The sequence below is a fragment of the Rhinopithecus bieti genome, unplaced genomic scaffold, assembly GCF_001698545.2.
Source record: "Rhinopithecus bieti isolate Rb0 unplaced genomic scaffold, ASM169854v2 scaffold_47995, whole genome shotgun sequence".
NCBI lineage: Eukaryota > Metazoa > Chordata > Mammalia > Primates > Cercopithecidae > Rhinopithecus > Rhinopithecus bieti.
Window position 1 is genome coordinate 969,240 of NW_016819498.1, and position 12,277 is coordinate 981,516.

The 12,277-nt window shown below is 43.1% G+C and overlaps 1 protein-coding gene across 5 annotated transcripts in view; it reads left to right on the forward strand.

The window, feature by feature from the left end:
- SPTBN1 (spectrin beta, non-erythrocytic 1) overlaps positions 1-12,277 on the forward strand; it is a 217,350-nt gene that overhangs the window by 102,831 nt on the left and 102,242 nt on the right. Inside the window, exon 1 of one of the 5 annotated variants that reach the window (XM_017859017.1) lies at positions 1,014-2,102. The exons of 3 other annotated variants lie outside the window; for them this stretch is intronic. In XM_017859017.1, coding sequence (XP_017714506.1) covers positions 1,994-2,102 — 109 coding nt within the window. In that variant the 5' untranslated portion in view covers positions 1,014-1,993. Of the gene's footprint in view, positions 1-1,013; positions 2,103-12,277 lie in introns of those variants that run through there. One more of the 5 variants, XM_017859018.1, reaches the window with a different exon arrangement.

The window sequence follows — 12,277 nt, forward strand, 5'->3', positions numbered from 1 at the left end:
TTGTCAGCATCCTTCAGAACAAATGGACCGATTGCATTTTAAACAACCCTAGGAGAATTTTGATAAAACACACACACACACAAAACCTTTCTTTAATTCCCATTCCTGGTTTTGTATTTTGTTTGGTATTTGTAGTTCTGATTATCACATATTTTGATAACACATAATTTCTATCCGCTGATTTAATTTTGTACATTGCTGCAAGGGTGCCTTTTTTACGCTTCTGGGTATAATCTTTCCTAGCACATAATCTCTAAATATTGGCAAAATGCTCCTCTGAAACTGTATTGGGTTTTTTGTTTTGTTTTAAGAAACAGGGTCTCCCTCTGTTGCCCAGGCTAGAGTGCAGTGGCAGAATCACGACTCACCGCAGCCTTGAAGTCCTGGCTCAAGCTGTCCTCCCACCTCAGCCTCCCAAGTAGCTGGGACTATACCATTTCTGGCTAATTTTAAATTTTTTGTAGAGACAGAGTCTCATCATGTTGCTCAGGCTAGGTTGAACTCCTAGCCTCAAAGAATCCTCCCACCTTCACTTCCCAAATTGTTGGGATTATAGGTGTGAGCTACCTTGCCAGTCCTGTATTGGGGTTTTCAATGCCTCTGATATGAATTTATGTATGTATTGTCTGTGCCTGATAGTGCTATGATTTTCTGGAGTTGTTTCTGCATTTTGGCTGGTTTCAAGTTACTTTTCACACTGGGTCCTAAAATTTCAGGAGGTGTACCATAGAATGAGATTTGGAGTTCTAGCTAAGGAGAATATGATATTAAAATGAGTCTGGTCTATTTAGGTAAAATAGTTTGTAGAGATTTATAGTTTATAAATTTATAGAGACATAAATCTATAGTTTAAAATAAATATATAGTTATATATTTATATGTAAATATAAATAGTTATATACAGTTTAAAATAAAAAGGATGGTCATAAATTTATAGTTTATAGAGATTTATGGTTTATAGAGATTTATAGTTTGTAGAGATTTGTGGGTCAGTAAATAAGNAGATTCTTCACTGAGCCCGAACTTAACACCTCCCCTGTCTGTGGCCCTGCACAGCGCCCTGAGAGTGACTTTGTCTGACTTCTTCCCGGTGGCGCGCCGGGCCGCCGCCGCGTGGTTGGCGCCAGCGCACTGGGGCCGTCGCGCGCGCCCAGGTGCGGGCCGCGTTACCTCCGCAGACGCTGGAGAGTGAATGAACCGCGCGGGCGTGGGACCCTCGGGGCTCCTCACTCTCCCGGCCGTCCGGCGGGCACGCTCGCCTTTTCAAGTGATAGTAATCGGAGACTTTTCCGTTACATGAGGCTCAACAAAAGATTGTAATTCCAGCAGCTCTGTGTGGGAAGGCACCACCAAGGCTCGGACCGGCGACGAGTCTATGGCACGGCCCTGAGTCGGCGGCTGCCGGGCGGCTGGGGCGACCACGGACCGTGCAGGACCGGCAAGGGGCCACGGGTCGGCCAGGCTCCCCCGCGCCCCTCCTCGTGGTACAGCCTGCGTTTCTCCTACAATGCTGTTATGCTAATCAGGTGACATCACCGCCGAGCACACGGCGAGTGGCTCCTGATAAAATTACAAACCGGCGGCCGCCGCGGGCAGCCGGGAGGAGGTGTGCGCGCTGCGCCCGCGAGCTCCCGGGCTAGGCAACCGTGGCACGCTTAGGATTGGCCATATTTAAGAATTCTTTAGTAGAACCTGCGCCTCCTCTCTGCTTCTTCCTCCGTCTCAGTAATTTATTTCGAGCTTCCAGGCAAGGGCTACGGAAGGAGGGAAAGCACCAAGAAATTAGATGCCTGTGTGGTAACTCCTCGCCGGGCTAAGGTGGACTCTTCTGCAGCGAACTTCCTATCAGATCACCCTGCTGGACTTGCAGACCGGAATGGGGTTCGCCTAAGGATCCGAGCGCTGCGGAGGCTGCTGCGTGTTGGATGGGAGTGGGAGGGGTCTGGAGCGGGATTTCCAGGGCGCAGTCCGCCGGGGCGTTACGCTGGGCATAATGGAATTGCAGAGGACGTCTAGCATCTCCGGGCCACTGTCGCCGGCGTACACGGGGCAGGTGCCTTACAACTACAACCAGCTGGAAGGCAGATTCAAGCAGCTGCAAGGTAAGCCCCCTCCCAAAGGCCGGGCCTGTCCTAGGGCCGTGCCAACGGGGGTTCTTGGAAGCTTTATTTGTGCCATATGGTACGTGACCCTAATGAACACGGGCGGCTTCACAGCTCGGCCCCAGACCCTGTGGTTGGCTGCGGGCACCCCATTCACGACTTAGGGAAGGCAGTTGCTCATACTTCTCTCCAGAAGAGCCACCATTTGGAGTCCCTCTCTCTCCAGCACCCTTTCGGCTTTCTAGGTTGTCAGATATATGCTGCACACACATTTTCTTTACTTTTAGCTAACTTCACATTCCAGTAGATCAGTACTTATAGACTTATTAGTATGCAGGTATTTGATTCCGGGTCGCCTCTGGCTCCCAGCCCCCAGCCTCTTACCTCTGGGAAGCTTTAAAGGTGTAAAGTGCACTGCTCAGACCCAGTCCTGTAGAACAATAGCAAGGGGGAGGAGGGAGTGGTCTTTTTGTTCCTAAGCCTTCGGTAAATTAGTTTTTTTATTCAGAAGCTTAATTTTAATTTTTCTGATGTGTTGGGGAGACCCTTCCCATTTAGTGGGCTATGTAATTTCTAATGAAAGCCAGTTATTGTCATTTCAATGCTATGGGTTGGATTAGTTGAATCAGTTACAGGTTTCTTGGAGTCTGTTTAAGGCTTAAATAATTGAATGAGTCCAATATTTTACTGAACATATTTTTAGGGAGAGCAGGAGCCTGTGTGTGCACCAGTGTGCTGTTTGTTTTCCCTGCGGCCCCTGCAGCCCTCAGCTGTCCCTGCCCAGCCAGCAGGCCCTGGCCAGCAGTGTCTCAGAGCTTATACGTGAAAAAAGGTTGTTAACTGAAAACAGAACTCCTTCCGTTTGGAAGTCGTTGGAGTCAGTAGTAGGCTGGGAATGGCTCTCGCACTGTAAAAAAGTAGTATTCGAGGGCTGTGTGTTTCTTATTTTAACTCTTCTCAGTGCTGCAAATGTGGTTCCTGTGAGGAGGAGGAAGGAAGCAAGCCGCTCAGCCCTAGAATGTTTTCACTGGGAACGGGGGGAGGATGTATTTCATTCATTGGTTTATTTGTCTTGTGAAATAGTTGACAGTAATGACACTTTTCTGGAAAACAAGAGGCAGAACAGGACGTGATTTTAAACATTCGCTGGGCTGTGCCGCATTCCTCTGGCAGTTAGCTCAGAGGAAGCTCCCTTCGCTCTGGGGAACGGCTCTGTGTCTCTTCGGTTCATTTCTCTTGAACTCTTCGGCAGTCAAATTTGCTTTTTTCAAAACTTAAGCTGGGGGCGCTTGCAAGTAGTGAATAGAGAAGTTGGGATGGGGGGCGTTCATTATCTAAGTCTGTGTGAGGGGCCCTCTGGGTTTTCGGGTCGGAGAATTCACTGCGTGCTCCTCCTCTTCCCCTGGCCCGGACTCCCTGCTTCATTGTGTCATCCCGCCTAGGGGGAAAGCACCCACCGGGATCATCAGCCGAAAGCCCAGCACCACTCCACCGCCAGCCCACGCCTGGTAGTCTCAGAAAAAATGCAAAACTAGGAGAAAATAGAAGAAGGTGTGAGGGAGGAGTGCACCCCTAGGCCCACCCATAACAAAAGACTGTTATTCTGAAAGGGCTGAGGAAGGTTGTAAAACTGCTCGCTGAGAAGGGTGGAGCCTACACACAGGAAATGTCTTAACTGTCCTCTCTGGACAACGTAAAGTTTAAATTTAAAAAAAATCGCCATGTGCCCCGATATTTTATCTCATACGCTTTTTCCCAAGGAAATCCCTTTGAAAGGGGTAAACTTCGTGTTTTGTGTGGTAGCTTTAAAAATAATTTTTTTTAGTGGGACCCTTGTCTCCTAATTTAGCTCCAGTGACTTTCTTATTTTTAAATATTGTGGTTTAGGAGTTGCACAAGTTTAGTGTTGGTATTTCTGTAACAGAAAACCACCCATGCTGAGGAATTGAGAAAGGGTGAATTAACTTTCAAGTATGGTGGACCTCAGGAGAATTACACATTTGTCAGCATCCTTCAGAACAAATGGACCGATTGCATTTTAAACAACCCTAGGAGAATTTTGATAAAACACACACACACACAAAACCTTTCTTTAATTCCCATTCCTGGTTTTGTATTTTGTTTGGTATTTGTAGTTCTGATTATCACATATTTTTGATAACACATAATTTCTATCCGCTGATTTAATTTTGTACATTGCTGCAAGGGTGCCTTTTTTACGCTTCTGGGTATAATCTTTCCTAGCACATAATCTCTAAATATTGGCAAAATGCTCCTCTGAAACTGTATTGGGTTTTTTGTTTTTGTTTTAAGAAACAGGGTCTCCCTCTGTTGCCCAGGCTAGAGTGCAGTGGCAGAATCACGACTCACCGCAGCCTTGAAGTCCTGGCTCAAGCTGTCCTCCCACCTCAGCCTCCCAAGTAGCTGGGACTATACCATTTCTGGCTAATTTTTAAATTTTTTGTAGAGACAGAGTCTCATCATGTTGCTCAGGCTAGGTTGAACTCCTAGCCTCAAAGAATCCTCCCACCTTCACTTCCCAAATTGTTGGGATTATAGGTGTGAGCTACCTTGCCAGTCCTGTATTGGGGGTTTTCAATGCCTCTGATATGAATTTATGTATGTATTGTCTGTGCCTGATAGTGCTATGATTTTTCTGGAGTTGTTTCTGCATTTTGGCTGGTTTCAAGTTACTTTTCACACTGGGTCCTAAAAATTTCAGGAGGTGTACCATAGAATGAGATTTGGAGTTCTAGCTAAGGAGAATATGATATTAAAATGAGTCTGGTCTATTTAGGTAAAATAGTTTGTAGAGATTTATAGTTTATAAATTTATAGAGACATAAATCTATAGTTTAAAATAAATATATAGTTATATATTTATATGTAAATATAAATAGTTATATACAGTTTAAAATAAAAAGGATGGTCATAAATTTATAGTTTATAGAGATTTATGGTTTATAGAGATTTATAGTTTGTAGAGATTTGTGGGTCAGTAAATAAGTGTGTTAAAAAAAAAAAAACTCATCGAGATACGAGAGCGATGGCTTTATCACACGAAGGCTCCTGGCATAAGAAGACAAGCCCTTCAACCTCTCATGGCTTTAGCATTCCCCACCAACACACACATACACCCCTTCCTCTTTCTCTTTTTCAGATTTTCACCTGCAAAATTAAGTTTTCACATTCCTCAGGATCAGTTCATGTATTGTATAAAGTTGTATTTTTTTCTCTATTAAATAAAAGAGGAATGTTGAAATACAACAAAACCCAACCTCCCATATTTAGAGAACTGTGTAGTAACAGAGGTGCAGGTTCATGATATCCATCTCTCCACTTGACATCAGGCAGCTTAACTCCTCGTGAGAGAACACCCATCATGCAACTTTCCCCCTCAGAAACAGTTGCTTGTGCCCATTGTGTAAATGAAATTCTAGACTCTAGCTTGGCCTTCAAAGATTCTCCCTAAAATGACTCCACTTCACTTACTTCTTACTCTAACATATTCCATTCAAACCTAGTAGGCAGGCCTACAGCTCTTTATAAAACCCATCCCTGGGTTTCACGCTTATCTTCTACGTTTTGCCTCAAATGCCCTACTCTTCCATTTCATCAATAGAAATGCTTACCTTATTTTTTTTATTTTTATTTTTTTTTTGTAGACACAGGGTTTCACCATGTTGCCCAAACTGGTCTTGAACTCATGAGCTAAAGTGATTGGTCTGCCCTGGCCTCCCAAAATGCTGGGATCACAGGTGTGAGCCAGTGCACCTGGCCTAGAAATGCTTACTTTTTTATTTTTATTTTTATTTTTTTGAGACAGAGTCTCGCTCTTTCGCCCAGGCTGGAGTGCAGTGGCAGGATCTCGGCTCACTGCAAGCTCCGCCTACCGGGTTCACGCCATTCTCCTGCCTCAGCCTCCCAAGTAGCTGGAACCACAGGCGCCCGCCACCACGCCCAGCTAATTTTTTATATTTTTAGTAGAGATGGGGTTTCACCGTGTTAGCTAGGATGGTCTCGATCTTCTGACCTCATGATCTGCCCGTCTTGGCCTCCCAAAGTGCTGGGATTACAGGCATGAGCCACCACGCCCGGCCGAAATGCTTACCGTTTTTGAAGACTATACCTGCATTCCAATCATTCCATAAAGTTTCTTATTTCTTGTTACAGTTAGTGGGGAGAAAAGATTTTGTTGAGTGCTTACCATGTACCAGTAAGAGCTTTCTATATTATATTTTGTCTGGTCTTTATAACATACCTGTGAAGTTTTAGAGGTGAGAAGATAGAGGCAAATAACTTGTCCAAGATCACAGACATTGTTGAGTTTAGGCTGCACACTGTTGTTCTGTAACTTTCTCCTTTCAGACTTCTAGATGTTCATATTCATGTATTTTTTTTCTTTTAAATGGAAGAGTGACAAGGTGAAATGTCCACCCTAACCTGGTTCCCTCTCCTGCCTACCTGCCCCCTGGAGGACTGATTCTATTGGCTCTGGCTGTGAGGTTGTAATGAAGACAGGATCTAGTTAAAAAAGCATCAAAATGAACTTTTTCTGCCTGCTTTGCAGCCAGACCCTGACATTCAGCATCTAATCTTTCTGGAGAAGGTGCATTCTCTTAACTATTCTGGCTCAATGCGTTTGTACCAGGAGAGGTATGAAGGGCTCTGTCTTCCTTGGGACATAGAGATTCAAGAATTTCAGGCCGTGAAATGCGTTACTGCCAAGTTTATTACATATTGAGAGTTGTCTTGTTGAATTTCTTAATTTTTTAAATTTCTTAACTCTTAGAAAAAGTAAAGTGCTGATTTTGTACCTCTGAATCATGAAGAAAATTTATTCTTAAGTTTTTAGTAAATCCAGGTTGTTATGCTACCTAAATGTTTGTCTTACTTTCTTAAACCGAGAGAAAGAAGATTGCTGGATTTACAACCATTTGTCATGAAGAAAATTTGCTTTTAAGTTCTTAAATTCAAAGTAATATCCTTTGAGTATTTCCCATTGTGACACTGAAAAGAATTAATGACATATGGTTATTTGTGGGGAGGGGGGGAATAAGAGGAGACCGGATTTATATAAGAACATTTTGGGGTCTGATGAAAGCTTAAAAGATTGGCTTTTGGTCTGGATACCTGCCAATACTGTAGTTTTATAAACCCAGACAACTTGGTTGGATGTCCTCCCCCAAAAGAAATAAAAATTCCTTTTACCAGTTTACCAGACTGTCAGCTCAAAATTTAAGTTTCCTACAGTTTTGTGAATTACAATCCCTTTTGAATGGTGTAGTAATAATAATTGTTAATGTCTATAGCACTTAACTTTGATATAGATCATCTTGCTTAATTAATTAAATGAGATTATTCACAGTACACAGTATGGAATCTAGTACTTAGTAAATTCTAGATAAATGTGTTTACTTGTTGTAATAATCCTGCGAGGGTAGATTTTTTTTGTTTGTTTGTTTTTGTTTTTTGTTTGTTTGTTTGTTTGTTTTGAGATGGATTCTCACTCTGTCGCCCAGGCTGGAGTGCAGTGGCGTGATCTCAACTCACTGCAACCTCTGCCTCCTGGATTCAAGCAATTCTCCTGCCTCAGCCTCCTGAGTAGCTGGGATTACAGGCGCCTGCTACCACACCCAGCTAATTTTTGTTTTTTTAGTAGAGATGGGGTTTCACTATATTGGCCAGGCTGGTCTCAAACTCCTGAGCTTGTGATCCACCCGCCTCGGACTCCCAAAGTGCTGGGATTATAGGCGTGAGCCACCACGCCCGGCAAGAGTAGCTATTCTCGTACTTTTTGTAGATAAAGAAATAGATCATTGGATTATTATCCATCTGCATGAGGCTAGCTTTCCAGAATTCAGGTTTTCTGACTCCAAATTTGATGCTCTTAGCATAGTACCACAAAGTGTGGGTTAGTGTGGATGATGGCACCCAGATGACGTGAATACATATTGCTGGCATGGAACATTAATGTGTTAAGGGAGCTGCGCAGATTTCTGGACATGGGCTGCTCTCAGTTTTTGTTGCATTAGGAATATTGACAGTCAAGGGAATACCAATTTATCTTAAATCTTTTAAGAACATGAAAAGTATTCTTGGAGGCTAGTTATATAGAAAAGGAGGGTGATAGATAACTCCTTTTGAGGAAAAGATAGCACTTTTCTTAGGAGAGTGAGCCTAAAATCTCCCTGGCTGCTGAGAAAGCTTTCTGGATGATGGTTCCATGTCATCACCTCTCCTTACTCCTCATTCTTGGGAAAAGGGATCTGTGCACAGCCTCACTGCTGCTTCCTCTGCTTTAGTCTCTTTGCATGGCTTCCCAAAGTGTCCCCATGCAGTTGTCACAGTCTTCCCACAGCTGGGCCCTGAGAAGAGTGCTCCATGCAAAAATGTCTGGGATTCATCTTTGCTGGGATTTGACTCCAGTCCCAGCTCCAGCTCCTGCCACACCTCTACCCACAGAAGTGATTCCTTAAACCTGCCCTGCATTTTTGCACCCTTGACACCCTGCCCTCTTGGTTTCTTCTGGGAATCATTTCATGTGTCAGGATCATTCTTTTGAGGTTCAGTTTAGATGCCATTTATTCTAGGCATTCCAGGAGGGAGGAGAGGTCAGCATCCCTGCTTGGACTCCCTTCCTTTTAAGATTTGAAGTTTCAGCGCTTGATCATTCACCTGTGATTTTCCAATACTGCCTTTTGTTACAGTTCCTGACTGTCTGTTTGTTTTCCCTATATTTCATGAAGTCTGGGAGCCTAAAGACCAAAGTCTGAATAGTCTGTCTCACACATAGAAGCCACTAAATATTTGCTAAAGAGCAAAATTAATGAAGTCAGTGTTACAGACTCCCTTATTGCTGTGGTTCCCAAATTAAGATTCTCAAAATGAAGTCCCCATATCAGCTTCAGCATCATCTGGGAATTTGCTGGAAATTTAAAGCCTCAAATCTCCACTTCTCCCCTACTGAATAAGAAATTCTGGGGTGGGGCCTACCAATAAATATTTCCGGCTACTCTGCCAGGTGGTTCTGGTGCATACTAAAATTTGAGAAATATTCCCTTATTGGATCATTTGTACAATCTTTGCAAAATTTTGTGGGGGCGTTGAAGGAGCAGACTCCTTAAGTTGCTCCCAAACAGGAGCAGGTATTATACCTGATTTCTTATAGAAGAATGAAGAATTGGGGAAAATATGTTTTTCAGAACAAAATTCTGTAACAGTGGGAAAAACATGAGCTAGTCAGGAATGGGCTCTGTGCTGCTTAAATTACAGAAGCCATTGAACATCTGTCTCAGTCACCTCTTCTACCTCAGACGACCCTCAAATGGGGTCAGTTACCTGCCTCAGTTCTCCCACAGAGTTGGCTCAACAGCCACTCTAGAAAGAGATGTAAGTTTAGAAAAAACAGAGATAAACATAATAGTGTGTGTAGGCTCTAAGGATAGTTCAGTAAGGCATCAAGTTGAGTTTCACTTATATTCTTAATAAATAATCTATTGAATTTAACCTTAAAAAACAAAAATCCCAGCAACTTGGCATCTGTAAGGGGGGGGGGCAGATGGATATCTAGGCTGCTTTCCTTATTTGAATAACTGCCAGATCTACTTCGCAAGACTGTGTTGACCTTGGCCTCCCAAAGTGCTGGGATTACAGGCATAAGCACCTGGCTCCTGTAAGCACTTTTTCCAAATTTTTAATATTCTTTGCTGCATTGACCTGAAAGTTTGACAGGCCAAGCACGGTGTCTCATGCCTATAATCCCAGCACTTTGGGAGGCTGAGGCAGGTGGAACACCTGAGGTCAGGAGTTCGAGACCAGCCTGGCCAACATGGTGAAACCCCATCTCTACTAAAATACAAAATTAGCTGGGCATGGTGGTACACGCTTGTAGTCCCAGCTACTCGGGAGGCTGAGGCAGGAGAATTGCTTGAACCTGGGAGGGAGAGGTTGCAGTGAGCCAAGATCGCACCAGTGAACCCCAGCCTCGGCATCAGAGCGAGACTCCATCTCAAAAAAAAAAAAAAAGTTTGATGGTTGTTAAATGATTTTGTTGTTGCAGAGAACCTGCCATTTAAAATGGCAATTATTGGCACTAACTTAGACTACTTTAAAAGCAGTAAGGATCCTAGGAAATAAAATACTAAAATAAAACTTTAAAAAATACAGGACTTGCTTTTTTGTGTGTGTTCTACTTATTAACAAATATTTTTTGATTACCTGCTTTTCAGTGAGCAGCTGTCATCTAGTTAAAAGTGTGTGGGTGTGTTTCAGCTGTGCTGGAAATGCTGGCTAAGCCAACTGATTAATAGAAGCAAGTGGAGAAATAAACTTGATCTAGGTAAGAGGTGAGGAACTGAGGTAGGGGAATCTATGCAGGTTCGGGATTACTGGAGCTTAAAGTACAGCGTAAGAATGGGGTGGTAGGAAGGATTCTAGAAGGATAATAAAGGATGCAAAGCCCTGTTAGGTTAAGGAGTTTGGACAAGGCAGTGGGAAGCTACTGGAGGATTTTTATTTATTTTTATTTTTTGGAGACAGGGTCTCTGTCATACAGGCTGGAGTGCAGTGGCACAATCTTGGCTCACTGCAACCCTCCACCTCTTGGGCTCAAGCCATCCTTCCACCTCAGCCTCCCAAGTAGCTGGGACTACAGGCATGAGCCACCATGCCCAGCTATACTGGAGGATTTTAAATAGGAGAGGATTTTAAATCTGGATTTTAAATTTAATTATTTTTATTTGTATATATTCATGGATTGCAAGTGCAGTTTGCTACATTCATGTATTGCATTGTGGTGAAGTCAAGGCCTTGAGTGTATCCTTTACTGGAGCAATGTACATGATACCCACCAGGCAGCCTCTCATCCACTTTATAAATATAAATATATATTTTATATTTATATATATTTTTATATTTATCTCTTTTTTTTTATTCCCAATAGATACATCTTCTCACAGGTAATTGGGCAGAAAAATGCTTATTGACTGATCTTGAAAACTATAATGCATCTAAAGCTGGAGAACATTCAGAAACCATGCTTCTCTTTATTTATTTCAGTTTCCATGGCAAGAGGAAAATAAAAGGCAACTCTGTTTGAAAGCAACAGCAATAAATGAAGCAACATCTCTGGCAAGCAGGCAAAACTTAAAGAGTAAAAGTTATAAAGCCCCATGCCGACAATGCTACCTACCTTCCCCCATCCATGGGGATGACTATTAATGGCGCTGACTAGGTATAGACACCAATTTGAGACCAAGAAGTTATTCTTAGAAGGTGCTAACTTTATATTTTCTTTTAGGTTCTTGCTATTAAGTTTCTCTTTCAACTGACTTCAGAAATCAGACAGTGAAATCAATGGGGTTTTCCAGGCCACCAAATTCAAACTAATCAGGGCAGGGTCAGAATGTTGGTTGACTTTTTTCAACACACAGGGACCTGGAATTGGGGTTCCAGGTCTACCTCTCAGCACAGAGTCAGCAGATACAATGCCCTAGATGGTTGGATTTTTTAGTGTCTGTGACAAGTATCTTCAAAGCTGATTCCTCTCCCTCTGAGAAATCAAGGCCACCACCTTTAATTACTGACACAGTAGTGTACTTCCTGTATTGCAACCTCAGTCCCTTTTGTCACTTTTGCTTTGCATTCAAGTGCCCTGGCCAGTGTTAACTGCAGCACTTTGATTTCTCTTTCTATAAAGACTATCAATACCAAGTCATTTGTTTCTGCAACCATGTAACCCAAGGACATATTCTCCTGGGTGAAACTCTAAGAGCCCCCTCAGAAGTCAGTGGAGAATAGGCACAGAAAAGACGATGAAGGTCATAGTTTCTAATAAATTGTTTTCTTTTTTTAAAAACTTTTAATTTTTAATTTTTATTTTTTTGAGACAGATTCTCACTCTGCCACCCAGACTGGGGTATGGTGGCATGATCTCGGCTCACAGCAACCTCCACCTTCCAGGTTCAAGCGATTCTCCTGCCTCAGCCTGGCTGGGATTACAGGCATGCGCCACCACGCCCAGCTAATTTTTTGTATTTTTAGTAGACACAGGGTTTCACCATGTTGGCCAGACTGGTCTCGAACCCTGACCTCAAGTGATCTGCCTGCCTTGGCCTCCCAAAGTGCTGGGATTACAGGCATAAGCCACCGTGCCCAACCAGTTTTCTTTCATT